Here is a 27866-nt window from a genome sequence, read left to right as displayed (position 1 = left end):
GTGTTGTGTTTTTTTTTTGTGTGTGTGTGTGTGTGTGTGTGTGTGTGTGTGTGTGTGTGTGTGTGTGTGTGTGTGTGCTTACATCTGAGATCAAATTTTCTACAGTGAAAAACCCCCTGTTGTGAAAAAATTCTTGCTGCAAACATGATTTCGTTGTAGAGGAGTTTCACTGTATTCTGTGACAATCAATGGTTCAGCTGCATGTACACACCAAATTTGACATTTGCAGTTATAGTCACCACATCTGGCATGAGAATACAATGGCAAATGAAAAACGAGGCAGAGGTTTTATTCCTACAAAGTATATATACTTGTAAGCCACTGTAGTATATAATGTGTAATGCACAGTTTGAATATAATATATTTTCATATGTTCAATATATGAAAATGAAAAAAAGGCTTAACGATTCAATTGAAACGTATTGCACATAAAGGTTAAATAAAAATGTGACGAAAAAAATGTCGGCGAATAAACGGTTCTGAAAGATTAAACGCAAATGAATTGGGCTTAATGTATCACATAGTTAAAAGTTACAAACAGCTGAACTTTAAAAAAAAAAAAAAAAGTACAGTACTTGATTTCTTTTTTTTAAGCCACGTTACATACAACATCATGCACAGTTTGACCTTTTAGTCCAGTGACGCTTGTGTACCATTAGAGTGAATCCGCATATCAACAGTGGTACATTGGGTCACTCTTACTGACCATGATCAGTCTGACACTGTTCAAATATTTATGGACCTAATAGTATTTGTGAGACACTAGAGCATAGGGCATCTGTTGATGATATATTTTTATATTCTTCACTGACCTGATGCTTGGACCTCTGTAACGTACTGGAGCAGCTCCTGGCCTTGATGGATAACGTCAAAGGTGAGGTTGTTCATGGTAAGCGCCTTGTCTGCGTGATGCTGAAGCCTCTGCTCAGCCAGCGTCAGGTCCTCAGTGTCAAAGTCGCTCATCTGCTGGGTCAGTTCCTCGTTCCATGACTCCAGGTCAGAGATGATCTAAGGTGGAAAAGAGGAAAGGAAATTCAAGGCTGTGGAAAAAGTAGAGCAGCTCATCACCAGGCTGGGAACCGTGGGCCACATTCACAAGATGGTCTCCGAAGAATATTCAAACAAATCTAATCATTCACCATAATTGTCCATTTTTGGTGTTCACAATGGCCCCCACACACCTCATGATGAGTAACACTGAAGAGAAAATTTTCACTCAGCAGAGAATAATAATGACTATGAAATATTTTAAAAAATATCTGAAAAAAACACATGAAACATTATGACAACTTCATCCATTTTCCGATCCACTTTTTCCACACAATGGTCGCGGGGGAGTGCTGGAGCCTATCTCAGCCATCTTCGGGCAGTAGGTGGGGTACACCCTGAACCAGTTGCCAGCGAATCACAGGGCACAGAGAGACGAATAACCTTCCGCGCTATCACTCACATCTAGGGACAATTTAGAGTGTTTAATCAGCCTGTCATGCATGTTTTTGGGATGTAGGAGGAAACCGGAGTACCCGGAGAAAACCCACGGAGGCCCGGGGTGAACATGCAAACTCCACACTGCAAACTCCACGCAGGAAGGCCGGAGACTGACATTGATTGTGCACTGTGAGGTTGACGCGCTAACCAATGGACCACCGGGCCGCCAAAGTATTGCAACTAAATGATACAATATGTTTAAAACACAAAAGTTCACATCTTTTGTAATGTAGAGGAATAATTGTATAGACTGATTAATTGCTGCCTTATAAAAGGTTTGAATTAGGGTACACATCTGCACACATTACATTCTGAGATAAAAGCCTCCCATTACTATGGAAGCGTGGAGCTGCCAATTTGGGGTAAACATATTTTGACTGGCAAATACTTTCAAACTTACAGTACTTGGGTGTACATTTGAACATATTTAAATACATACTTGCAAGTACGTTTGAACATATTTGCTCGTAGAAATATTTTTTTCAATTTTTACTCCACATTGGCAGCTCCATGCTTCCGTCTATTACAAACTACTTTAACAAGCACTCATTTTAAATAGTCTGTCTATGACACCCATGCCTGCGCACACGCACACACACACACACACACACACACACACACACACACACACACACACACACACACACACACACACACACACACAGAGCTACCTCAATTGTAGCAGTGCTTCTGTTTTAAAGGAAAACATCAAACCTCAAGCCAGACGGCCACTGTAACCTAATAACGTTAATAAGTGATAATACAGAATAATAAAAACAAAATATCTGCCATAATGAGGGATAGTGTCTCACTCTGATTTACAGCTTGTAAAGCAGAGATGGTAGTGCTTGTCTTAACCTCCACACTGACTCATGACACAATGGACACCTTGGCCGCAAGCAGATGCATGTTTTAATTGGGCGCTGGTCCAACAAAGTCAAAACGTTAGCTCGTCAGTTTCGACACTTTTTCATAACCTAACTAACCACAGAAAAACATGACCCCTGTTAGAAGAGTTGATTAATCCATCCATTTTCCAATCCGCTTTTTCCCCACAAGGGTCGCAGGGCGTGCTGGAGCCTATCCCACCTGTCTTCGGGCAGTAGGCGGGGGACACCCTGAACCGGTTGCCAGCCAATCGCAGGGCACACAGAGACGAACAACCATCCGCACTCACACTCACACCTAGGGACAATATGGAGGGTTCAATCAGCCTGCCATGCATGTTTTTGGAACGTGGGAGGAAACCGGAGCACCCGGAGAAAACCCACGCAGGCCCGGGGAGAAGATGCAAACTCCACACAGGGAGCCGGAGCTGGAATTGGACCCGGTACCTCTGCACTGTGAGGTTGACATGCTAACCACTGGACCACCGGGCCACCCTCAATATGTAATAATATAATAAAAATATAATGTCTGCCATAATGAGGGATAGTGTCTCACTCTGATTTGCACCTTGTAAAGCAGAGATGTTAGTGCTTGTCTAAACCTCCCCACTGACTCATGACACAATGGACATCTTGGCCGCAAGCAGATGCATGTTTTAATTGGGCGCTGGTCCAACAAAGTCAAAACGTTAGCTCGTCAGTTTCGACACTTTTTCATAACCTAACTAACCACAGTAAAACATGACCTCTGTTAGAAAAGTTGATTAATCCATCCATCCATCCATCCATTTTCCGATCCGCTTTATCCTCTCATGGGTTGTGGGGCGTGCTGGAGCCTATCCCAAATGTCTTCGGGCAGTTGGCAGGTTACAGCCTGAACTGGTTGCCAGCCAATCGCAGGGCACATATACACAAACAACCATCCTTGTTTACACTCACACTGAGGGACAATTTAGAGTGTTCCATTTCCCAGCCAGGCATGTTTTTGGAATGTGGTAGGAAACCAGAGTACCCGGAGAAAACCCACGCAGGCACGGGGTGAACATGCAAACTCCACATCGGAAGCCAGAATCAAACCCTGCACTTCTGCACTGTGAGGCTGATGCGCTAACCAGTCGACTAATGGGCTGCCCAAAGTTGATTAAAGTGAGGCAAATTTATAAGCCCACCAATTTACAGACTAGAGTTCATAAACCACAAGAAAACGGTACCGTACTTTCCGCACTTTAAGGCACACCGAAAAGTCTTCCATTTTCTTAAAAACTCACGGCACGCCTTAAAATCCAGTACGCCTTGTGTATGGTCATTACGGTAATATGTCGACCCCAAGAGGGCTCCTTGCTGGAGACATGCTTACAATGTTATAACTTGCTGTTGATTCAGTGAACTGTGTCGCTGCTTTATTGAATAAGTTTTTGTTACAGCTCAGAAAAAAAGGAGAGCTGTGGTGTTGTTTTTTTGAAACGCACACTTTATTCATGGTTTTCAGTCTCAACAAATACGGGTACAGTACTTCTTTGTCTGTCTCCGTGCCTTCTCTTCTTCATTCGACTCGAGAGGCCTTCATGACCGCCTCGGAAAAACAAACGTAAAGTAACGATTTCTTCAATGAAACTACGAAAATTGAAAACAATGCATCAAAACAGAAAATCAAGCGAGGAAATCACAAAAAAATTTCGATAGCCCCACTACAGAATTTATTTCGTGATTTCCTCGTTTGTGAAGACAGTACACAACAAAGGAATACATAACAAACACTTCTGAGACAGTCCAGTCTCCTCCAATTTACTGACATCTGATTGTTCTGTTGCAGCTACGCTCAAGGAAATGCCAAAATTAATTCTGTCGGGGGGCTATAGAATTTATTTTGTGATTTTCTGTTTTGATGCATTACTGTATTTTCAATTTTCGTAGTTTCATTGAAGTAATCGTTAATTTACGGTTTTTTTGGAGGCAGTCATGAACGCCTCTCGAGTTTAACGAAGAAGAGAAGGCACAGAGACGGACAAAGTCGTACCTGTAGCTCCATCTAGTGGATGCATTGTAGATTGCGCCTTATAGTCCAGTGCGTGCAATATATGAAAAAAATTAAAATCTAGGCCATTCATTGAAGGTGCGCCTCATAATCCAATGCGCCTTTTAGTGCGGAAAATATGGTATTTAAAAAAAAAACATCCATATTGTACTGCACTTCTGCGCTCTGCTTATACGTTTACCATATTAAAAAAAGAAGCGCAAAGTATCAATATCAGTACTTGTTATATATATATTTGCATGTCGGCATATATATATATATATATATATATATATATATATATATACACGGTATATACACACACACACACACACACACACACACACACATACATATACACACACTTTTATTAATTTTTATTTTTCCCCACAATGTATTTCAGTGGCCGTCATTTATCATGGACTGTTGCGATTCGTGGACCGGCCTGGTACCTATGCCCCTTGAGATTTATTTATTTTTTAAAATAGCCTGCATAACAAAAAAACAAACAAAAAAAACGAATCAATTTTAATTCAATCATATATTTTCCCAATCTCTAAAGAGACTAAAATGCAGATTGCGTCTCTGTCATTGCTGCATTGTTTTAAGCAGCGATTGATTTTTCACACAAAAAGTTCAAGATGTACCTTTCATGTACTGTTCTGATCATTTCACTAACCTGACAACCGAGAAGGAACTTACCAAACAATCATCTACAATCTTCCTCCCTCTCTGCATACAGTTGAGTAAAACCCCCTCAGCGGGTAAAAAGATCATCCTTTGATCTTAGTGCTTATAAAGTCCAATCGAGAGAGGAGATAAATGTCCTTCGTCTCTTTTTTCACAGTCGTGTGAGGGAATCATCTGAAGAGAAACCTCCAAGAGGAAACGCATGTCTCACCTCACTTCAGGCACACCCCCATTTGACGCAGGAGGAGGGAGTGTCCTTGTGTGTATGTGCGGTGGGGAGAAAACTAAATACCTCCCACACCCATCACCGTGACCTGGATCTTTGCTAGATTAATCCCTTTTGCGATTTTGGATTGAGTGATTTGCAGCACTGCCACCGCCCTACGAGCTGAGATTCATCTTATCTTGTGGTCTGAACAATAAGGTCACAATCAGTATTCTGGTTTTGCTAGTGGGCTTTGGGTTGAGTCTCTCATTGTTATCACTCACTTACATTTTTCTAACGTTGTCTGATTGTGTTGCTGTGTCCGTAGCCTTGTTTTCTGACTGTTAGATCAACACTCTTCCAACTAAAGTCAGCCAATCATCCGTTTCATCAACTGGTCTGTGCTACTTATTGCTGAGTCTTTGTCAGAGAGTTTTTCTGTTCATTAAATTCTAGACATGTTGCTTGCCACAGTGCAATTAGGTCTTAGCGCCTCTCCATCTTGCCTAACTTGCAATATGACACATATAGAAGACTGACTCAAAATGTTTTCTAACTCTCTAAACCTAACGGCTTGGAAACGTATCGGTCACTTGCAAGGCAGAATCTCACATTTTTAGCTTATCAGTGTGCAGGGAGTGTCACAGGGGTGGAATATTTTTAAGAATCAGTCACTCTGGTGGTCTCAGTTATTAATGCATGTACAATAACATAAATGTAGCGCAAGGCAAACACTCAGTTATTAATGCATGTACAATAACATAAATGTAGTGCAAGGTTTTTTGGTGTGTGGGTTCTACCGGTAATTACATTTTGTGAGTAAGTGGCAACATTCAAGGCTCAGTTATCCTCCAAACAGCTAAATAATGGTCCCTCACAGCAGGATGTTGGTTTAGCGGCATGATGATAATAAGAAATGGAAAATAACACTGTGGGATTTGAATTATTTAAGGAGGGCATCATTAGAATAGTATCTTTTGTTTCATCTGATTATTTGGTTCTTCTTGTGTGTATTCGAGCAGCTGAGGGTGAAGGAAAAGAAATCAAATTCCGTCATACGGCTCCTTACATCTATGGCATCCCTCTCAAAGATGCGAAGCTGGAGAAAGAGTTCCAGTTTGATCTTCCTCTCTTGGAAAAGCTCTTCCATCTGGCCCTGGGCCTCATCCAGCTGCTGCAGCACGCTCTCGATGTGTGCCATGGAGCTATTGTGGGGTGTCTTGTTGCTGGAGATGGCGGAGTCTCTGCGAACACAAGTCGGGTGAAGACAAGAACTTCAGATGTGTCAAAGTGCTGTTTTTCCAATTCACTGTTGGAATATTGTTCAATAACAGCAGGAAAAAAACATAATTAGCACCCCATTTAGCATTGATAAGGATATTATCTTTTAATTTTTGAGGTTCAAAGGCATTAGTTTAATATGCTTACCGTCCATCCATCACCCATCAAACCTTGGACTGCTAGAGCAGTTAACTCATGAGGGGTAGGCCGAAATCCCTTTAGGCAGGTGCAGTCATTAAGAGAGATTTTTTTTTTTTATTGCCTCCAAAAGGTTGTGCAACAGAATATTATGTTGACAGTAATGCCATTTTTGACTGAATGAAATTCATTGAATACATTTTTTAAAATAAATCTGTGCCCCCCCCCTCAAAAAACTCCCAGCAAACATGGTTGCTATTCACCTTCATTTTCAGTAAAATTATATTCTACACTAAAACGAACTACAAATGTATGCAGCAAATATGGTTAACATATTGCAAAATTACATATACCGTGTATCAGTTGCAGTTTATAGTGTTGTAGAATTGTGCCTCTCCATTGCTGTCAGTAAAATCCATTTCAGATATACGGTACACAATATTTGATACTGCAGTGACTCCCAATGGAAACGTTACTATCATTTTTATGTGAGGGGAGATTATTTTCAATCATTTTCATACTGGATAATGCTGATTCGCAGTGATTGTTAAGTCAAGTGCCATTCAAGAATAAAATCAACAATTTGTTGGCAATCAGAAAAAATACCTGAGCTCAAACCCTCTTTGCACATTGCTATTCTGGTGGCTTATGAGAGTGATGCTCACCTGAGCTGCTGTATGAGGTCTTCACCTTCCTTGATGACATTTACAGTCGCTTGCAGGGTGGTCTGCTGTTGCTGACCAAAACGTTTGATCAAATCCTGCACCGCCTCCACAGACTCTGCGTACACATCATCCAGCAGTTCCTTCTGAAGCTCCTCCAACCATGTCCACAGCTTAAAAAAAAAAAAAAAAAAGTCGAGCCAGTGAAAATGCATCACCATCGGCACACAAGTAGCTGTATTTGCAAAATCAAACAAGTGTGACTAAAAATAGGACCATATTGTCCACTATGTGACACAATGCACAGTTTATATTGTGGAAGTGTCAGTATAAACATGCTGGAGGGGTGAACACATGTACAAGGGGACGCAAGCTGCCAAATGTACACAGAGAAGATCCAAGGGGGAATCTAAATCCCACCAGTTCTGCTCCACTCTGGTGTTTTGTCAGTGGTCATCTTTGTAACAGATTAGCCATCTGGGTGATTTGGCTGGGCACATTAAAGCTCTGGCAAAGACATCCTGGCTGGCACCCGCTGCTCGTCTAACACCCACAATGCCTTTGCAAAATCTCGTCAACCTTTGCTGTCGCCTCCCCCGAGTAACATTCTGTACATATTACTTCGCATTCGGACACACGTTCTTGTGGGCGACGACGTACACTCACTGTTCGCGACACTGATTACATTTTCATAATCTAATGGGAGATAAACAGCAAATAGAATATCTCCCTTTCGTCAATGAGATTAGCATTTTTTGATTGGTATGCGCTTTCAATCTGAATCATACTGGGAGCCGTTAAGAGAATTCTGCCCCGACTTTGAAGGTGTATGTCAGAAAATACAAAAAAACTGTTTGGGTATTCACAAAAGATTAATTTGCTCGCTGACTAATACTCGCGTTTAGTCAACTTAATAGATCATTTGTAAATCACAGCATATTGCACCAGTTAGCAGCTGCTTTTGTATAACCATCATTAAGCTTCCATCTTGAATTGGTATCTAGAAATTAATGATAAAGATTTGAATTAAGATGATAGGAAATTCAACTTTGATTAAAGTTTGCAGCTTGTATCAGCATTCCCGACATGCTTATAAATGATCATGCAACTCAAATTTAAAATTTTTAGCTGAAAATGGAGCAAAAAATGTATATACACAACGCAGAATTGGACTAATACGATGAAACTATAAATACATAAGGAAATATTTGTAAACAAATTTCACTCTTCTCGGGTACCAAACATTTTTTTTAATGTTAAAGGTCTGCGATTGGCTGACAACCAGTTCAGGGTTTCCCCCACCTCCTGCCCGAATACAGCTGGGATAGGCTCCAGCACGCCCTGCGACCTTTGTGAGGATAAAGCGGATCAGAAAATGGATGGATGGATGTTGAAGGTAGTGAAATCAGATGAGTATAATTTGGAAAATCTACTATGCTAAAGAAAACTAAAATAAACCTTGTGTTGGTTTTTAATGTTTTTGTTGAACCTCGTATTGATACAAAATGTTTAGTTTTGCTTCATTAGTATGTATCAAGTAAAAGTAGTAAATTGATCTACATAATCAAAATGAGGTATGTACCTCAAAAAAATACAAATAAAATAGCACCGTAAGATAGTATATTGTACCAAATTGGATTATGTGTTTTATTGTTATGCGTTGCCTTTAAGGGCTTGTGGCAAATATGTCACGCTCTGTTACTTTGAGTGTCCCTATTTATGAGTTCATAAACACAACACTCTGTTCTTGGTCGTGAGTGTGGGAATGGAGATAGACCGTGACTGAGCCTGTGTGCTGTTCTGGATTACGACGACGGCGCCTGTGCGTCACAGACAGGCCAGCAGGAGTAGCGGTTTCAAGAGGCAAACAAAGCAACAAATCATCAATACAGACATGAACGACTCGCCGACTATCGTCATCGTGGTGAGTCGACTCATTGATGATAGCCTAAAAACACGAATTATACGGATACCGTGTGTGTTTGATCGAGTCAAATGTGTAAGTACCCGTTCTACTCTGTAAAATAACACCATATATTTATTCAACAATATTTGGGACATTCAGTCATTTTATTTTCCAAATTACAGTCCATCGAGGAGAAATTCAACTCACACGCTGTTGTGTACGGGGATAGGCTCTGGGTCACCAGTGATGAAAATGACGACCAACAGTCATGAAAATGAATGGCGAGATATGGGTTTTTTTTCTGCCATAACTTGATCTGTGTACTTGATTCCAACTTTAATTGTTTAGATTTGCTGGACAGCATCCAATAGCTGCAAACGAGTTGGAATCATTCACCTATGCGCACCAACAGGTATGTGCACACAGCCGCACACACGCGCACACACACACACTGACCTGCACTGGTGTGAGCTGACAGATGGGATGAAGGCGATTAGTCCATATGGACATTAAAGACTCAGCTTCGTTAACACTGTGATTCTGCCTGTCTTTATGGGTTTATGAAAACAGGGTCTAGCGTTAACACATGCAGAGCAGGGTACTTTGTCAGTGTGAAAAGGTTAATTTGGACACTTAAATGTGTGATGTGCATCATTGATACGACCACTGGAGGAGATAGCCTTAGTCAGAAAGAAAAAAAAAACCATTCCTCTAGACAGCTTGACTGTTAACTAGCAACAACAGCACAAATTCAGAGCATGCAATTATACTTGACGTGTAAATATTGATGCTAGTACTACTATTATTCTTGGATCTGGGCCAGAGACACGTACCACGCTACCAATGCTTTTTTTTTTTAACCAGAAAACACAGATTTGCGTTTACCGTGTGATAAAAAATGAATTTGTCTTGTTGTCACACCATATAGAATCTCAGAAATGCAAAATACCATTTTGTTAGTTGGATTTAACTGGCATAGGTCTGAGTTCTGAGAGCATGGTTACAGATGGATGGAGAGTCTTATGATCTTGTGAAAACGTCGTTATTGCTTTTCTGCCCAAGAATTTACATTTGATTTTCTTCAGACAGCGTATATAAAATATTAGCTAATGCTGGAGAGACCCACATTTTGTTCTTGAATCCAGTGAGAAATGGCAATACTATGAAACTGTTTGGCATTTCACACTTGAAGCGTTCAGACATCTGTTTCACGGCTCTGAGGTTCTGGGTTTGACTCTTGCCTTTGGTCGGAGCTTCCTATGACATTTCAAACAGGCTTTTTCGGTTAACCGAAGACTCTGATTACCCCTCTGTGTTGAATGTAAATGTGAATGCATGTCGGCAATCAGTCCAGGGTAAACCCAACCTCTCCCACAGTCATCTGGCATACACTCCAGCTGACCCGTGACACAAATGAGGAAATGGATGGATGGATGGAGGTGAAGGGGTCGAAACTGTGAGAAGAAAGAGTGATAACAGGACACACCTCTTTGACGTGCGTGTGGAAGGAAACAGACATATCCAGCAGAACCTTGCGTTGTTCGACACGTCGCACAAAGTCCTGGATGCGATCTTCAAGCTGGTGGGCCGCCTGGTAAATTTCCTCTGGGTCACATTCTCCGGTCTGAGCCAACTGCTCTGCTGCCTCGAGCAGCTTGTCAGCATTCGTGTAGGTGTTCTGTAACATGAAGATTGTGGACAATCACTCATGTACTTTTGACTGTCTGGAAAATCGGTAGCAACCAACTTCAAGATAGATGTATTATTATACATAGCACAGTTTCTGACAAACATTTAATCTAACAATAGTTTCATTTGAATTGACAGACATAAATAGCTAAATAGACAAACAGAAAAATTGATTGAAAGCTGAACGTGGACTGTTCAAGCTCACCTGCGCGACCTCTTCAAAGTCCTCATGTCTCTTCTGCAGCGCTCGTGCTCTGTGCAAAGACTTTCCGACGCCAGTGTGTTTACTCAGGAAAGCCTCACCATGGTTTTCTATCCAGTCTAGCACCTTAAAACACACAGTGGACATACATTTCATTTTAAAACCCATGTGTTACAATTTCTACAATTTTTGTAGATTTTTGTGTATTGTCATCTTTAAATCAAAGACAAAGCATAAAAATTGTGTGATATGAAATATTCCAATTCATGTTTTATTTATATAGATTTATATTTATGTTTTGGTCATAGCACAATACCGCTTTTATTGTCCATAGAGGGCAAAAATACAAAGAAAAAAATAAGAACTATATGTGTATGTATAGCACTGATGCAACTGAACATGTCGAGTGGTTGAAAGTAAAATAAATATTCAGGAATAATACTTTTACAATTTTTGTAAAATTGTATGTTGCGTTATATAAACTTATTTACATCGACTGCAGCATATGGGTTTAAACTACAAACTACATTGTAACAATGCAGTGCAGTTTTAAAACCAGTAGGTGGTGCACCCGACTGCAATGGCGCTGAAAGCCATTACATTTCAAGGATTGATGTCATCAACTGTATGTCCTGTGCTTGCCCCTGCTTCATTTGCTTTTCTTCCTAATGCATTCATCTCTTTTGAAATGAGTATGCTTCCATTTCAAGCAACATACAGCAATGTGACATCTACGTTTCCACATCAAATTCATATGTTTGTTTACTGACTTGAACGATTAGAGAACCATTGCGACTACACATGGGCTGAGGATAGGAAATTTTTTCAAAGACTCGGGCAATGTTTTCAGAAGAGACATCTCACAATGTTCCCCCCAAGCCCCCTACACTATGAGGCAGCAAACTGAATCGCCATGGAAACCACTACCAAGAGAGAAGGGTGATGAGAGGCAGAATAGAGATGTGGCAGAATAGAAGCAGGCAGGATCGAAGACGTGCAAGCCAGATTCATTGAGATGCTGCATAAAAGAGATTGAGGATGAGAGTGGGAGGGGGTAGCGAGCAACAGAAGAGTTCATGCCCGAAGGGTAGAAAAGAGAGAAGGTGCCGCACACTAACTGAGTAGTTTTGATGTAAGAGCTTGGCCACTGAGACTGTCTCATAGCGATTTGCTCAGTCGACAGATGATCTCCCTTTAGGAGAAAGCGCATAAGTCTTCCTCCATATCATGCACTCTGCACTCCGGTACTGAAACGCTCACCGTTCCCAGTAAGACAGCAACTCATCAATTATAAATTGCTGCATTTATCTAATAATGTGAGTGTTGCTTACTTGCTGCACATCCTGCTGGAAAACGCACAGCTGCAGACGTTGGTGAAGGCGAACTTTGCGATGCTGCCAAATGTTCTCCAGTTGCCTCTGATGATGGAGCACCTCGTGAATAATGTCCAAGACGTGGTGTACAGCCTTGGAGTAGTTCGCCGATGCCATCAAGGAATCTGTGCTCCCTGGGGTCAAAGGTCGCTGGAGTTTGTCCAAGAGAGACTTGCCATCTTGGCTCACCTGACAAAGGTGAGATGTAATTTGAGATGCGTAGAAAAAAACCCTCACTATTATTATGACGGCTACCCAAAACAACCATCCGCAATCAGCTACTTGTTATTTAGTCTTTAAAAGTGTGCAACAATTTTTATTGTTGTGATAGTATGTAGTTGGTTGCTGAAATGGGAGATTTTCTGTTTGATTTTTACTGTTACTGTCTGCAATTTTCTCATTTAGCGAATAAGCCAACATTGTCTTTAGTACAAGAATAATTAACATAATATCAAATTGTGATCCCTGCTACTAATTAACAATCATTGTTGCAGCCAAGCATGACTTATCCTATCTTTTTATAGGTGATTATGATTTCACTTTGTGCCAGTTGTAGCCTACATAGTATCTCTGCTTGCATTTTTTGAGCTCAGTCCACCGGGTCTGAATATTGTGTGCTGACCTCGGAGTACGCGGTAGTAACGTGCTCATATAGGCCCTGGTGGCGGTGGATCGTGTCTTCCAAGTCCTGAAGTTCTGAGGGCAGTTCTCCCTCACCACACGCTTTGCACCAGGGCTCCACTTTACTCATGTACTGAGGAGAGAAAAAAAAACACAAGTCGTATGCAATTAATTAAGCCAGAGAAAGAGTAAAATATTGTTGTTTTCTATGTACATACTTCCACACAAATATTTAACAGTCGGCAACACACTTTGACATTGGTTTGATTGGGACTGAGAATACTTGCTCAGCTGTCTGATAACTTCTCCAAACATAAGCGCTGCTCGGATACAGTTTAGCTGTGATCAAGACGAGGGAATGAAAAAAAAGAAACTTTAGCAACTGATATAAATATTATAATTTTTTTTTTCTCCATCATGCAAGCATCTGACAGTCAGCTTTATTGTTTTCTTTTTGTGTGTATTTTTCAGAATAAGTTCGAAGCCTTCAAACACACAAATGGAAATTTTCTGTGACTTTCATATAGCTAGCTTACTGTGCGTGTGCGTGCGCGTGTATATGTGCGCATGTGCATGTGTATACCTGGTCAGCCTTCTGGTGGAAGCTGGCAGACATTTCCAGGAGGGTGCTGCGTTCGTCCAGTGCTGCAGCGAAGGCCTTCCACTCTTGCTCCAACTGGCCTGAAATCTGCTGGATCTGCTGGGAGGCGTAGTGGCCTGATTCCAGGAGCCGGTTTCCAACTGACATAATCCGATTGATGTTCACATACACATTCTGTGAACATGGAGAGAGAGAAAGTACGTAAGAAAGCAAAGCTTTGGATGACATTTATAATTTGACAGGAATGACTGTGGACGAGTATTTTGTGCCGTCTCCGATGGTATTCTGATTCTGAATCAATCATGATGGAAAACAGATGGCACAACATAGAGTGGACACTGCTGTTTGATTAAAACGCTGCACAATCAAGGCTATGTAAGTAAAATATAAACAACAGCTGCTATCAGCACATATTGAGTCCTGTCATGTTTGCTTATCTGGTCCACTTTAACTGTGCCTTGCAGCTAAAATCGGGGTGCCCAACCTTTTTTGACCGAAGATTGATTTTAGCATGACTTATCCTATCTTTTTATAGGTGATTATGATTTCACTTTGTGCCAGTTGTAGCCTACATAGTATCTCTGCTTGCATTTTTTGAGCTCAGTCCACCGGGTCTGAATATTGTGTGCTGACCTCGGAGTACGCGGTAGTAACGTGCTCATATAGGCCCTGGTGGCGGTGGATCGTGTCTTCCAAGTCCTGAAGTTCTGAGGGCAGTTCTCCCTCACCACACGCTTTGCACCAGGGCTCCACTTTACTCATGTACTGAGGAGAGAAAAAAAAACACAAGTCGTATGCAATTAATTAAGCCAGAGAAAGAGTAAAATATTGTTGTTTTCTATGTACATACTTCCACACAAATATTTAACAGTCGGCAACACACTTTGACATTGGTTTGATTGGGACTGAGAATACTTGCTCAGCTGTCTGATAACTTCTCCAAACATAAGCGCTGCTCGGATACAGTTTAGCTGTGATCAAGACGAGGGAATGAAAAAAAAGAAACTTTAGCAACTGATATAAATATTATAATTTTTTTTTTCTCCATCATGCAAGCATCTGACAGTCAGCTTTATTGTTTTCTTTTTGTGTGTATTTTTCAGAATAAGTTCGAAGCCTTCAAACACACAAATGGAAATTTTCTGTGACTTTCATATAGCTAGCTTACTGTGCGTGTGCGTGCGCGTGTATATGTGCGCATGTGCATGTGTATACCTGGTCAGCCTTCTGGTGGAAGCTGGCAGACATTTCCAGGAGGGTGCTGCGTTCGTCCAGTGCTGCAGCGAAGGCCTTCCACTCTTGCTCCAACTGGCCTGAAATCTGCTGGATCTGCTGGGAGGCGTAGTGGCCTGATTCCAGGAGCCGGTTTCCAACTGACATAATCCGATTGATGTTCACATACACATTCTGTGAACATGGAGAGAGAGAAAGTACGTAAGAAAGCAAAGCTTTGGATGACATTTATAATTTGACAGGAATGACTGTGGACGAGTATTTTGTGCCGTCTCCGATGGTATTCTGATTCTGAATCAATCATGATGGAAAACAGATGGCACAACATAGAGTGGACACTGCTGTTTGATTAAAACGCTGCACAATCAAGGCTATGTAAGTAAAATATAAACAACAGCTGCTATCAGCACATATTGAGTCCTGTCATGTTTGCTTATCTGGTCCACTTTAACTGTGCCTTGCAGCTAAAATCGGGGTGCCCAACCTTTTTTGACCGAAGATTGATTTTTCAAGCAGCCAATCTCCCCCAATCGACCCGTTACCACACACGCGCACATACGCACACACAAAACAGGAAAATAAAGTAGGTACAAGTGAGTTTGTGAAAAGGAAATCACTGCCTTGCTTAGTGGAGGCCTGACACAGAGGCATTGGACGCACTTTTGCAGTGTTAACAGCATGAACACTATGAGAGCTTGCGTGTACCGTTTTAAAATGCTTCTCCTGGCGCTCTAGATTCCCATTCTTTGCCAGTGCCAGCGGCAAATTGCAGATGAAAGAAACTTTGAATGAAAATAATAAAAATGAAACAGATATACAGCTCTGATGGCAAGCTGCAATTGCAGACTGCTGACCGCTAATAACTGCCAGTAATGTAGATCAAGCGCCACTGTAGGTTAAAGGTGACCTGCTTTTTTTATTTCATTTTTTTAAAACTTCTTCTTTTTTTGTTAAAGTGAAACTCATCAGATGCTTGGGGTGCAGTGTACACTAACACACATTTATATAATATTACTGTAATAACACACAACCCTGTGGCGATCGAGTTGGGACCAGTCCGTGATCTACCGGCTGGGCACCCCTGAGCGAAAGTGATGTTGTGCTTCTGATAAAAAAAGTGTACTTTTTGGGCTCTTGTTCTTTTCTTTTTGAAGGTAAAATTCGAGCACTTTAAGAGCAGCCGTGAATTCGATATTTCTGAAGTCTATGTCTAAAAGTGATTTTACATGATTCCATTGAAACACAAAAACATAGAGGGGTATAAACAAGAAGGAAAACCATTTTTACGCACACATTAATGCAAACGTTTTATTTTAGTCCTTAATTATCTACCATTTGTAAATGCAAGCTTGACACTCAAGCATTTTTAAGAAAGGGACTAGAAAAAAGTCGTGCACCCAAGGGAGGTGGAAACCCTAAAGTATGTGGCATTTATTTTGCACGCCACAAATGGAATCTCACAGCGCAAAGCAAAACGAGAGGGAGTTCAAGTCAATTCTTCTCCATGCATGTTTGCATATATATTTGTGGACAAGTAATCCACATGGGACACATTCCCCCATGTGAGTAACAAGAAAAAAAATACCCCTCAAATGTCTTTTTTTTTTTAAGAGCTAGGATTCAAGCTGTTGTGTGTAGATAGGCACGCACAGATCAGCGAACACTAATTAACACACTGGTAACAGCCTATTATTCGATTCAATTACTGCTCCTGGCGCATATTAGGCTTCTTACTTTTCTTGTCTTGATCACAATGGGAAGGAAAGATTAACAAAATATTGACAACAGCCCCCAAAGAGGGACAGGGCGGTTTCTGCTTCCTGAATGATGAGCTTTCATCAAAACTATAAAGCCATTTGGGTTCAGTGCTGCGCTCTGTTCTTAACCGAAAAGCATGGGAACAGATTTTCTCATGTTAGGACAAAATGCAATGTTACGCATGACAGATTTACAGCCAAGACAAGTCTCGCTACTGGGTGTCAACCATGCTGCACTCGGCGTGATGTTGTGAAGCAGCAGTATGCTTAAAGCTTAAGCTCACATGAGCACTTGAGGAGTCCAACAGTCCTCAAACACACAGCAGTCGGCAAAGAACAGCAGTGCATAGAGGAACTTTAATCCTATTATACAATTTTACAAATCAAACATCCCAGGAGAAGCGATCTTGTGAATGGTGGCTTCAAGGTATTATCCTGCAGGAAACTTGGGGGGGGGAAAGGCTTTGAGGACACATGCACACCGACATCAAGAGAGGAACAGGGGCATAGAGTTCCCAAGTTGCAACCAATGCACCTGAAGGCCTTTTGTACCATCTGTAAGACATTATGAATGAGATTAAATAACAGTGGCTGGACGACGAGAAAGCAGCCGGCGGTAAAGGCTTAATCTGAAACTGATGGATCAAGAGAGGGCTGCGGTAGGGAGAGGGAGCCGGTATTCCTAATTTAAACCTGATGAGGGCAGGGGTCAAGTCAAAGCGGGAAATGTAAGAAGACAGAGACAACGAGGCATTCAGAAAGCACAATTACTTGTGTTGTAATTGAACTAAAGAATTGGACATTTAGGACAAACATTAGCATGTTTTTTTTTTTTTTTGAGTGGGGATGGAAGGGGGTGGGGGTTGTTTTGCCAAGGCACTGCAATTTGACAGAAAACTTCTTTTGGAAATTTTCACAAGACATCCCATCACATCTATGTCAGTTAAAGAATGCTATCAAAGTCTTCCTCCATTACATTCAATTTTCTCTACAGTATGTCTAAAATGTGTCAGTGGCAAAGGTTTAAAGAACTGCTGTTAGTCTCACCGAAATTTGTACATTCGAAAGATTTGTGCTGCATATCTATTTGGCTCATAATGACAAATCATTTGTGTGACTCTAAAAGTATTAACTGTAAAACATCAGTGATTTTATTGTCGTTTTGCTTTAGCTTCAGTAACAACATAAAACAAACACACTTGCTCACGCATTGTTCTTTCGCCCACTGTTTCCATACAGTCATGGAGGCCACAGGAAAGGGAAACACGGCTTCCTGTGGGAGAAGGGGTGGTCACTTTGAACGAGCCTGTGTGTGTGTTTTATTCTTATATGAACACGTTTACACTGCAGGCCCATCTGTCCGACTGTTGTCTCAGGAGCGATTGGTTCATTTTGACCCACAGTGTTAACTCAACTGGCTTTGGGCAGTTTTGCTGGAGAGGGCTCAAGCTGACATTGCTCACTGGCTTGGGTACCTTCACGCCAGTCATAATAGAGCAGGAGGGTTTAGGCACTGTTGCTTGCCCCTTCGGCCATTAGCAATGGTTGAAAATAAATCCAGTGGTTTGATTGACACCTCCAAAAAATTCGGTTTACCTGCACATTTTAACGTGATTCAATACAAGAGTGGTTTCAAAAGTGCTACCTCTCAAAAAGTACGACAAATGCACAGTTATAGACCAGCAACATATCCTAACGCACATCAGCTTGACTACTTAATTCAATCTTAATGCGAGAGAGTGACTGTACCATTAAGAGTGCAGATGTTCTAGCTTGTGATGAAAAGTTAAAAGTTCAGCAACCTTTCAACACTTCAAATTTCAAGGAGACAATGATTTTAGAACACAACACATATGAACATCTTGAGTGGCGTGTTTATGATTATGATTAAATCCAATATAAGAAATTTAACTCTATGTTGTGTATTGTACATGCAGATGATTACAAGACAAACTGAGCAAAGTGATTTGAGAATGCTTTCCTTGGCTTGAATTTGATCTCATGGATGCATCATACATGAATTACTGCAGTGGTACCTAACGTTGTGGCCCATGAGATCATATGTGAGAAACATTAAAACACAAACATGAGATTGCTCAAAATGCATGATCAACATTGATTTTACACTCTGTGGTTGCACTGAGGATATCCATTAGGCTCTGAATTTTTTGAAATGTGAACAAGCAGAGCAGAATAGTGTTGGAGCGCAGGGTCAATACAGTCTCATGTCCTTGAGTAGTTTGTTACTGGCTTCTGCAACAGGGGCAGCAAAGAGCAGCACACCGCTTTGGGAGGGGCAGGCTGGCAATATGGGTCAATTATGGGGACAGAGCTGTGATAAGATATGACAGAGCGAGGCTGAGTGGCAAACAGCTGAATAACAGGACAGACACAGTGGCAAGTCACAGCCAAAGAGAGAGGAAGGGTTTGGGAGAAAGACGGAGAAGAGGAGGGTGTGTTTGTGTGTGTGTTTGTGTGAGCGCGGAGTGTTACTCGTTACTGTGAATGACAGTAATGATGATGGTTGGCGATTGCAGCTTTTCCGAGTGTGTGTGTGTGTGTGTGTGTGTGTGTACATTTACACAACACAGGCAGCGTCTTACCATGCAGTTCATTGCAAAGTGGTTGTGCTGGGTCTGGAGTTCAGCAGCATGCTGGTGGTTTCCCCCAATTTCTGTGTAGCTGGTGAGGAAAAGCCCCTTATTGTGCATGATCCAGTCGAACATCTACGCACAAAAAAGGGGAATAAGAAACAATTAGGTGACACTATGGATCAGACCTATCACCAAGGGTGGGCCATTGGGGGCCGTGCCCGTCCACCAAGTTGCTTGTGCCCCGCCACCACTTGAGGCTCGATTTTCAGGAAATTATTCTTTATTTTAATGTAACTTTTATTTTATCGTTGTATAAAAGGTGACCTAGTCCTAGTATGTTAACTTGGACGATGATTATTAATTTGTAAGGATGTCCCAATCCGATAAGGTGATCAGAAATCCATCCATCCATTCATTTTCTAATCTGCTTATCCTCACGAGGATCGTGGCCGTGGTGGAGCCTATCCCACCTGTCTTTGGGCAATAGGCGGGGGACACCTTGAACTGGTTGCCAGCCACTCGCAGGGCACAGATAGACAAACATTCATGACTCACAATCACGTCAAGGGACAATTCAGAATGTTCCATTAATGTAAACAATGTAAACAGTACCCAAAGAAAACCCACGCAGGCACAGGGAGAACATGCAAACTCCACACAGGAAAGCCAGAGCCAGAATCGAACTGGGCACATCTGCGCTGCGAGGCGGACATGCTAACCAGTCGTCCACCGTGCCACCACAAAGTGGCTGGATTTGAACCCAGGTCCTTAAGGACTCCAAGACACATCATTGGCCACTAGTCCACGGGAGGAGCATGATCGGGATTGAAAAAGATTGGTTCTATTAACATTTAAAGGGCACAAAGCTAAAACATAATGCAAATGTGCAACTACCTTGTCAAATAGTCCAGTAGCAGCTTAGTTTTGTATTTAACAGTTATATATATTTTTTCAAGTTGCGATCCAGTTCGTGTGACATGCAGACATCCACAGACACGTCTCCGCTGCTGCGCACAGCTCTCATCCAAGCAGGGACAGAGCAGTGGGTTTGTCATTATAGCTTTTTGGGAGCGAGAAGCATTCCGAAAGATGGTCCTAAATAGTGCGTATCATAGAGAAGTGTTTGCCGCTAAAATGGGATGGAATGAAGCCCCAGTTGAAGAAGCAAACAATAAGATATCCCTTTAATTTGTGTGTGTCTCACCGCTGTGGTTGAAGTCATTAGACCGAGAGGTGTGTTACGATTACAAATCTGAGCTGACGACAATGACGACACACGTTAAAGGTTACAGTGCAAAGCCCGCACATACAGGTATATATTTCAGTGTCTAATAAAAGTGCCAATCGGAAATCTGATAGCTCATTTGGACACACACACACACACACACACACACACACACACACACACACACACGCACACACACGCACACACCACGCAAAAACAAAACAAAAGAAAACAAACAAACAAAAAAAAACCCAGAAACAAATGTATGAGGAGACGCTATGCAAAGTTGACTGAGTTCCTTAATTGTTCCTTGGGGGAACACAGGATGGAGAAGAAAACAATTATGAGAAAGAAAACTCAAGACTGAAGTGCCTTTTTGTTTTGTTAAATTAATATCCTTGTGAGTGTACTGTTTTATACATTACTCCACTGAAACAAAGCTGGATTTGTTAAAGCTGGATTTCCTACAGTGTTCTGCAGAACAGCCTCAGGTGATATTTGGCCAACACACTAGTGTGAAGACAGCTCATTTACCTGAATCAGTGAATAACTAGCAGAACTCCCCTATGATCATAGGTTCTATTTTTGGGTTAAGAAATGCTAGTGTTGAAATGTTTATCACTAAGACATTATAAATCTAAAGAAACAATGGCATTTTGTTTGATTGATGGGAATCTAATGTGCAACAGCCTATCATGCCACAAAGCAGGTTTGAAGCATATTCCGGTATGTGTGTTTGCACACGTCCATTCAAGCCACACGTGCACGCACGCATGCAGTTGTTTGTAGGGCAGTAATAATTGAGACCTGCTATGCATTTTATATGCCCCCCTTAAGACTGAGGTCTGGTGAAGGCCCTGCAATGGACCAAATGTAGCCTGTCTTAAGAAGTGGCTAAATGAAATGCTTTACGGAAGATTCGAACTATAACAATAACTGATACCAGGAGCATAACGACAGTAAGCACAAGCTGTACACAACATTAGCGACAATTGCACGATCTTATGGGATGAGATATGGGACAAGAGCCGAAGAGCCAAATTCAAGCACTTTTCAGGAAATTTCAGTTCCCTGCTTTTGCAGTTTTAAGTAAAGATTAGTACAGATGTATGCATTTTCAAAAATATTATTTTGCATTAGAACTTAAGAGATGATTTTGCAACACAAAAGGTAGAAGAAAAACGCACGTTGTGCAGTATGTGTAGATGTATACGTTTTCATTTTCTCTATTTAAAATGCCAGAAAGAGCACGTTACTCACAGTGCTGTTATTATTATTATTTTTTTATTGTATTGTTGTGATAACATTTCAAGTGTGCGTTTTCCAAAATGCAAGTACGTTCCAAAACCTGTATGCACCGTGTCCACCATGCTTCCAATCTTGCATCAGTGTCAGTGGCTCCCTTCATGCTGACGTGCTTGGTGTATGGAAATGCGTGTTAAATTACAGCCCTGAGACGTTTCACAGCAGGCCTCTGCATTTCCCCACAGCTCTGCGCAGCGCTTATAGCTGCATTCATCAGCTCTGCGCATGCCACTCGACTCTCATGGAATACTGATGAAAAACATGCAGTCACTCACATTTTCCACTGTTTTTACACACATATTCATACCCAGAGCCGGTGCAGGACTCATTTTCAGCCCAGGAGTTTAATGGCTCATACTAGTCTATTTCAGTTCACAACTTCAGAGTGAAGATGTATAATGTTATACTTATCAGTGTATCAATCTAAAACGGCTTACCTCTAACATCGATATTCATGTTATATTCACATTGCATTTGATCACAACTGAATGTGCCCACAAGATCAAAATCTTGTAGGCACATTCAGTCATTTACTTGAACAAGTATGAAACCATAAATGGTTGAAAAAAGACAAACATGGGACCAATGGCCAAGTGTAAATAAGATGTGATAAGACACTTCACACTTAAAGCAGGGTGAATGCTGTTACGTCAGCAACATTTAGGCATTTTCCACGACACTCCCTGTTAGAAACCAAGTCATACCCTTTCGGGTGTACTACTTAGCACATTAATGCTAACTTCACGATCGACACACAGCAACAAGTACCTTAAAAACTGTCAAATCAAAACATTCATAACAAAATATTGTGGTGATAGCAGTCCCTAACAGCCTATAATCCAGCTTGGTCCACCAGAAATTTTCCTGTGCTCCAGATTGGCCACTCCGGGACTGCTCATACCCAGCAGTATCTAATCAAAACAATACTGTATTTTCTCTTCTGTCTGCAGGGACCACAATCAGGCAAGCAATATATTTCTAATATAAATAAAGGTAGTCTTATTCTTAAACCAGCATGCTTATCAAAACTGTTCTACAGGCTTAAATGTATGGAGGTCAGTGACGTCATGTCTTCCAGAAGCTCCGAAATCACATGAAGATTTGGCGAAAATTTGACTGATCTCATGACTGATACAAACAGTAACGATATGTCATCCTATTTGAAAGTACAAAAAAAGCATGCTGACCTTTTCTGCATCCTGTTCGAAAAGACGCAGCTGGAAACACTGGTCCAGTTTTAGCTTCCTCATGTGCCACAACTGCTGCAGGTTCTGGCGCGTCCCGTGAAGCTTATCCAATAAACTAGTCACTTTAGCTCCTAGGTTGTGAGCATCAGCATGCGTGTAGAAGCCATGGTGGTGATCATTGGATTCTCCACTCGCACCACCAATTCGATTTCCATACACGCTTTCGACACCGGTCCCGCTTCCCATACTTTGGGACTGTAGCCTTTGCAGTAGCCTGCGTCCCTGCGTGTCCAACTCCTCCACTGAGGCTTTGGTGGCCCTTTTCTTCAGTGCCGCATGTTCCTCCATGAGCCGCCGAGCCCCCTCCAGGTCCCGTGGGAGATCTCTCTGAGACAGAGTTTCCTGCAGCTCCTCCAGGCGTGCCAAAGCTCGAGCTGCATCACTGGCAAAGGTCTCAAATGAGAGCCGCACCTATGGAAAAATGAAAACATTTTTTTAAACTGGAAATATATGTTGAGTGAGTCTAAATCTAAACTCAGAATATTTGTGTGAACTAAATGCTGGTTTTTGGTTCGAGAAAGCAGACAAACCTCAATCCAATCATCATGGTTGTACTCTAAGCTGCCATCGAAGTCTGCTGTCAGCTGGGACGGGTCCACAATTTTGGATAAACCCTCTAAAGAGACCATTACTGTCTGTTGGGGTCAAAAAGCATACAGAAACAGAATGAAGGTTAAAAGGACAGCAATCAACAACCACGTCACACCCCCTAAAAAACAAACCACTAATACTGTATGTCAAAATATTTCCCACAGTTAAACTTCACCACCACAAAGAATGTAGAGCTTTGTGTGGATTTTCACAGCGACTGTTTGGACAGGTGTGAAAACATTCCAGGCACTTCATGTAACTGGCATTGTCATCGCTAATGAGACAGAGGAACAAACCAAGAATTAGACACGCACGGTTTATAAGTGATAAAATGCACAACAAATGCCCTATTTTGTCTCAATTTTGTATGTATTAACTTTAAAGTAGAAATAGCAGCTGATGAAATCACTTTTATTGAAAGAAAAAAACTTTTTGTTTTGTTCAGGCATAAACGTGTCAATACCTTCCGATTTTTAATCAAGCACATTTGTGTATTTAGTTGTTTAGCCTCTTACAATGGGGCACACATTTTTATAATTTGGCTTAAACTTGGGTACTTTGATATACTAATATATACGTAGAGACTTAGCACACAGTTTTCTACTTTACACTTGTATTTAGATTTTCATACTTAGTTATTTCGACTTATAAACGGGGGGGGGGGGGTTAATACTACTTGTTCCATGCCAACTTCAATGTAGCTGCTAGTTTTAAACAAGTAGTAGGAGATTGCCCTCGTCCAACTCACCACTAGGGTGAAATGCAACATTCATTCATTCATTCATTTTCCGAACCGCTTGATCCTCACTAGGGAATATACCTTAAACAAGTAGTAGGAGATTGCCCTCGTCCAACTCACCACTAGGGTGAAATGCAACATGATGTCCTATATATCCAGTTTCCATAGTAACTGGGTCAGGACTAAATATACCAGTCTCACATGACCACATGGGACAGAACAGAGCCACTGTCACTGAGCAGCAATGCAATTAGCACTGATATGAAACTAACTTTGCTCAAAGAAAATCGTTTAAGTCAATAATAATAATACAATGTCCATATGTACAATTTACTAAATCCAGGCCAGTCAAGTGAAGTAGTTGTGCATTTTTTAAACAGCCATGTATACCCCCCTACCTCAAACTCAAACTTGGAGCTGCCAAAGTTGGTCCTCTGCTTCTGCCAGAAGTTATCTGGCTTGATAATGAGGGCGACGTGGATACAGGAAGGGAAGGACTCCTGAAGGATTTTCAGCAGAGGCTTGATGCTGTCCCATTTGGAGCCACGCATGTCCACGATGACTGTGAAGCCATGTCTGACCACCTCCTCACTGCAGGACAGATCACACAATCAGAAATCACGTGACATTTTCATACACCTATTTGTGATGAACCCCGTCACATTTGTAGTTCCTTAGTAAGAAAACAAAAAGGCAAAGCTCTATTGCTCAAGATACCACCATGTAAATGGAGTTACAAGATCCCAAAGCACATCTAGTTGCAACAGTTGAACATTCCGTTTCCACCGCTACTTACCATGAGTGCCACTGCCTTTTAAGTCCATAAAAGGTAATTTCTTGGTGTTAAAAGGTTTAAATCAGAATCTGTCCAGTTAGGATAGCAAAACAGACACAGGGCCTCCTGCTCTAACTCGCTCTGACCTCACTATGAAAACAGATCCACAGCCGCCAAAGGACTCGATAGAAAAGCGAGGGGAGGGGGGAGAGAGAGAGAGAGGGAGATGTAGAGAGAGAGCAAGGGAAAAAAAAAACAAAACTCATGAACCGAAACTACTCACTAAGACAATGAGTAAAATGAGAAAAATACAAAATGATACGAGAGTCACTATGAGTACGTTAATATTTTGAAAGAATACTTCAACTCCACAGAATTATAGGAAATGGACAGCAAAAAATCTGAAAACATGTCAACTCTAAAAAAGTAAGGAAAGACAAATTAAGACTTGCATTGTGCCATTGGTGTGTTAAGAATAAAGTTTTGGGTTTTTTTTTGCATGTAAGCCTAAAGGAATACTGACGTACAGCTCCTAAAGTTGAGATGTTTATCGTCACAGTGAATGCAATCCACCACTTTTGTCATTGGAATGCTGATATAGAGCATTTATCAACCAAGCACCGCAACCACGCTTACTGTAAATATTTCTTTGATTGTTCCTGTCTACTGGATGTAGGCACAAATGCTTTGTGTGTTTCTTGCCTGGGAATTGTGGCCAGGTAGGCTACGAGCCTGCGCAGGTCTTCTGCTCGTATTCTATCATGGTTGCTTCGTGCTGGAAAAGTGAGAACAGGACCTCCTCGTCTGTCTCGACCTCCTGCGCATGTTTCAAGAGAGAGATTTAATGCCAGATTTGAAATACATGATGGATGGAACATTTGCTTGATTAGCTATGGGGAAACGTTCCCACCTTCTGTTTCAATGCCAGTGTTGGACTGAACAGAATAAATACTCTTGCTTGGAGGAGTCAAGGTGTGCATGGATCTAGCTCAAGTTCCCATAGGTGATGTCATGTTTTTCTTCTTGACAGCAAACTATTTTAGGTACACTGACCAGCACCTCTGCCGGGTGTATCAAAGTAGTGCCTTATGACTTGTTTCAAGACACGATTAATCAACAAGATATCTTGCCGAACTCACAACATTTTTAACGATTAGTTCATCAATTCACTGATTACACTGGCCTACATCGTTTATTTAAATTTTTTGCTTAAACAAAGTCGCTAACACAATTTTCTAGGGACATTTCAGGTGTAGGATCTAAATATCTCATTAGTTTATCTCCATATGCTCCTATGATCCTCGCAGCAATGCAAGGTGAAATCTCCTCTTTAGAGTTCTCTAATAGATCACGTCTGCTCTATGAATCCCTTGGCAGTTCAGGTATTGTTCTTGGAGCCTAGCTTAAAAGTTAGTAGAGTGCAGTGTTCCCGTGTGAAAAACTGATCAGGAAAATATTTGTATATGTCATTCTTGTTCATTTTTTCATGCAGACCAGTGTTATAATGCCCATCTCTACTCTGTACAGTTCCCTCTTGGTACAGAGCAGATATTTTGACCTGAGATACAAGGATATGTTTTGATAAAGACAACATTATTTTTTAAAGAATAAGCATAAAAAATAGTGCCAATATGAAGTAAATTCAGTATCAAAATTAATATAATTTGAAGCGACTAAGCCTTAATATTCTTACCACTGCAAGCTCCACATGCACGGATATGCATACTAACTAACTAAAAGCATAATTCGGCAACTGGACCATGAAGTGCTACTGCAGCGAATGGAAAATAAGAATACATCTTAGAATGCGTTTGCTCTTTTCTTTCTCAGACACTTTTTTCCCCATCCCACTCTGGGCTATCAGTAGACATTCTCCTCATCCCACCACCTGGTTGTCATGGTAACGAAAGCACATTCGACTTTGGTCCGACAGGACGGGGGTGGAGCGGTGTGGGGTTAGAAGTGGCTCGTTTGCATAAGGCAGTCACTTCTGGAGAACAAAACAAATTATGCAGCATCATGCGCTTAAGCAGCACAGTTCTGTCATTCTATGATGTGGTAATCTGATGTGTCTGACCTGAGAGAAAGGCCACCTTCTCCTTGAGGATGGGAAGCACATCAATGGCCTTCATGTCTTCATTGCGATGAAAGCCTAAGCAAAGAGCATAAGCGAAGAGGTCAGAAAGACCAGGGTGCATCACGAACAACGAGAAATGAAAGGACCTGCAGAGCATTGAAAAGTTAAATTAATAAGACGCTTTTATTTAGGCCAACGCAATGCGGGCAGCTTAGATTGAGCCAATTTTTACCAACAGTTTGGCATTACTTGAGAGGGAAAGGTGGATATTTCACTCACACTCACGCATGCATGCCAGTCTTAGCACTGTGGATCAATGTGGAATCCACATTTAACATTGTTGTTAGCGACATTTTATTATGGCTACTTTCCATATATATCATTACATTAGTCTTGAGTTTGTTATCTTTTCATTCATTCATCCATCCATTTCTCATGTCATATACTCCCAAAAAGGGGATTATAATGGGTACAAATGTACTTTACATTCTCTGGCAGAATTTGTATGATGCATACTTTTCTTTCAAGAAAATCTAAGCCACACTTTTTTTTCCCCCCAGAGATGG

General features: G+C 41.3%; 1 protein-coding gene across 1 annotated transcript in view; it reads right to left on the bottom strand.

Moving 5' to 3' along the window:
* triob (trio Rho guanine nucleotide exchange factor b) overlaps positions 1-27866 on the bottom strand; it is a 106929-nt gene that overhangs the window by 48038 nt on the left and 31025 nt on the right. Inside the window, exons 3-16 of the mRNA XM_019880019.1 lie at positions 27301-27375; positions 25926-26040; positions 24847-25039; positions 23649-23753; positions 23059-23529; positions 19351-19473; positions 14973-15164; positions 14391-14522; positions 12494-12724; positions 11166-11288; positions 10758-10949; positions 7369-7538; positions 6354-6528; positions 813-1008 (exon numbers count right to left, since the gene is read on the bottom strand). Of these exons, the coding sequence (XP_019735578.1) occupies positions 813-1008; positions 6354-6528; positions 7369-7538; positions 10758-10949; positions 11166-11288; positions 12494-12724; positions 14391-14522; positions 14973-15164; positions 19351-19473; positions 23059-23529; positions 23649-23753; positions 24847-25039; positions 25926-26040; positions 27301-27375 (2493 nt within the window). The remainder of the gene's footprint in view (positions 1-812; positions 1009-6353; positions 6529-7368; positions 7539-10757; positions 10950-11165; positions 11289-12493; positions 12725-14390; positions 14523-14972; positions 15165-19350; positions 19474-23058; positions 23530-23648; positions 23754-24846; positions 25040-25925; positions 26041-27300; positions 27376-27866) is intronic.

This window comes from Hippocampus comes, unplaced genomic scaffold (genome assembly GCF_001891065.2).
Source record: "Hippocampus comes isolate QL1 unplaced genomic scaffold, H_comes_QL1_v1.1 scaffold135, whole genome shotgun sequence".
NCBI lineage: Eukaryota > Metazoa > Chordata > Actinopteri > Syngnathiformes > Syngnathidae > Hippocampus > Hippocampus comes.
Note: the sequence above shows the minus strand (reverse complement) of the source record. Positions and strands in the feature narration are given on the sequence as shown.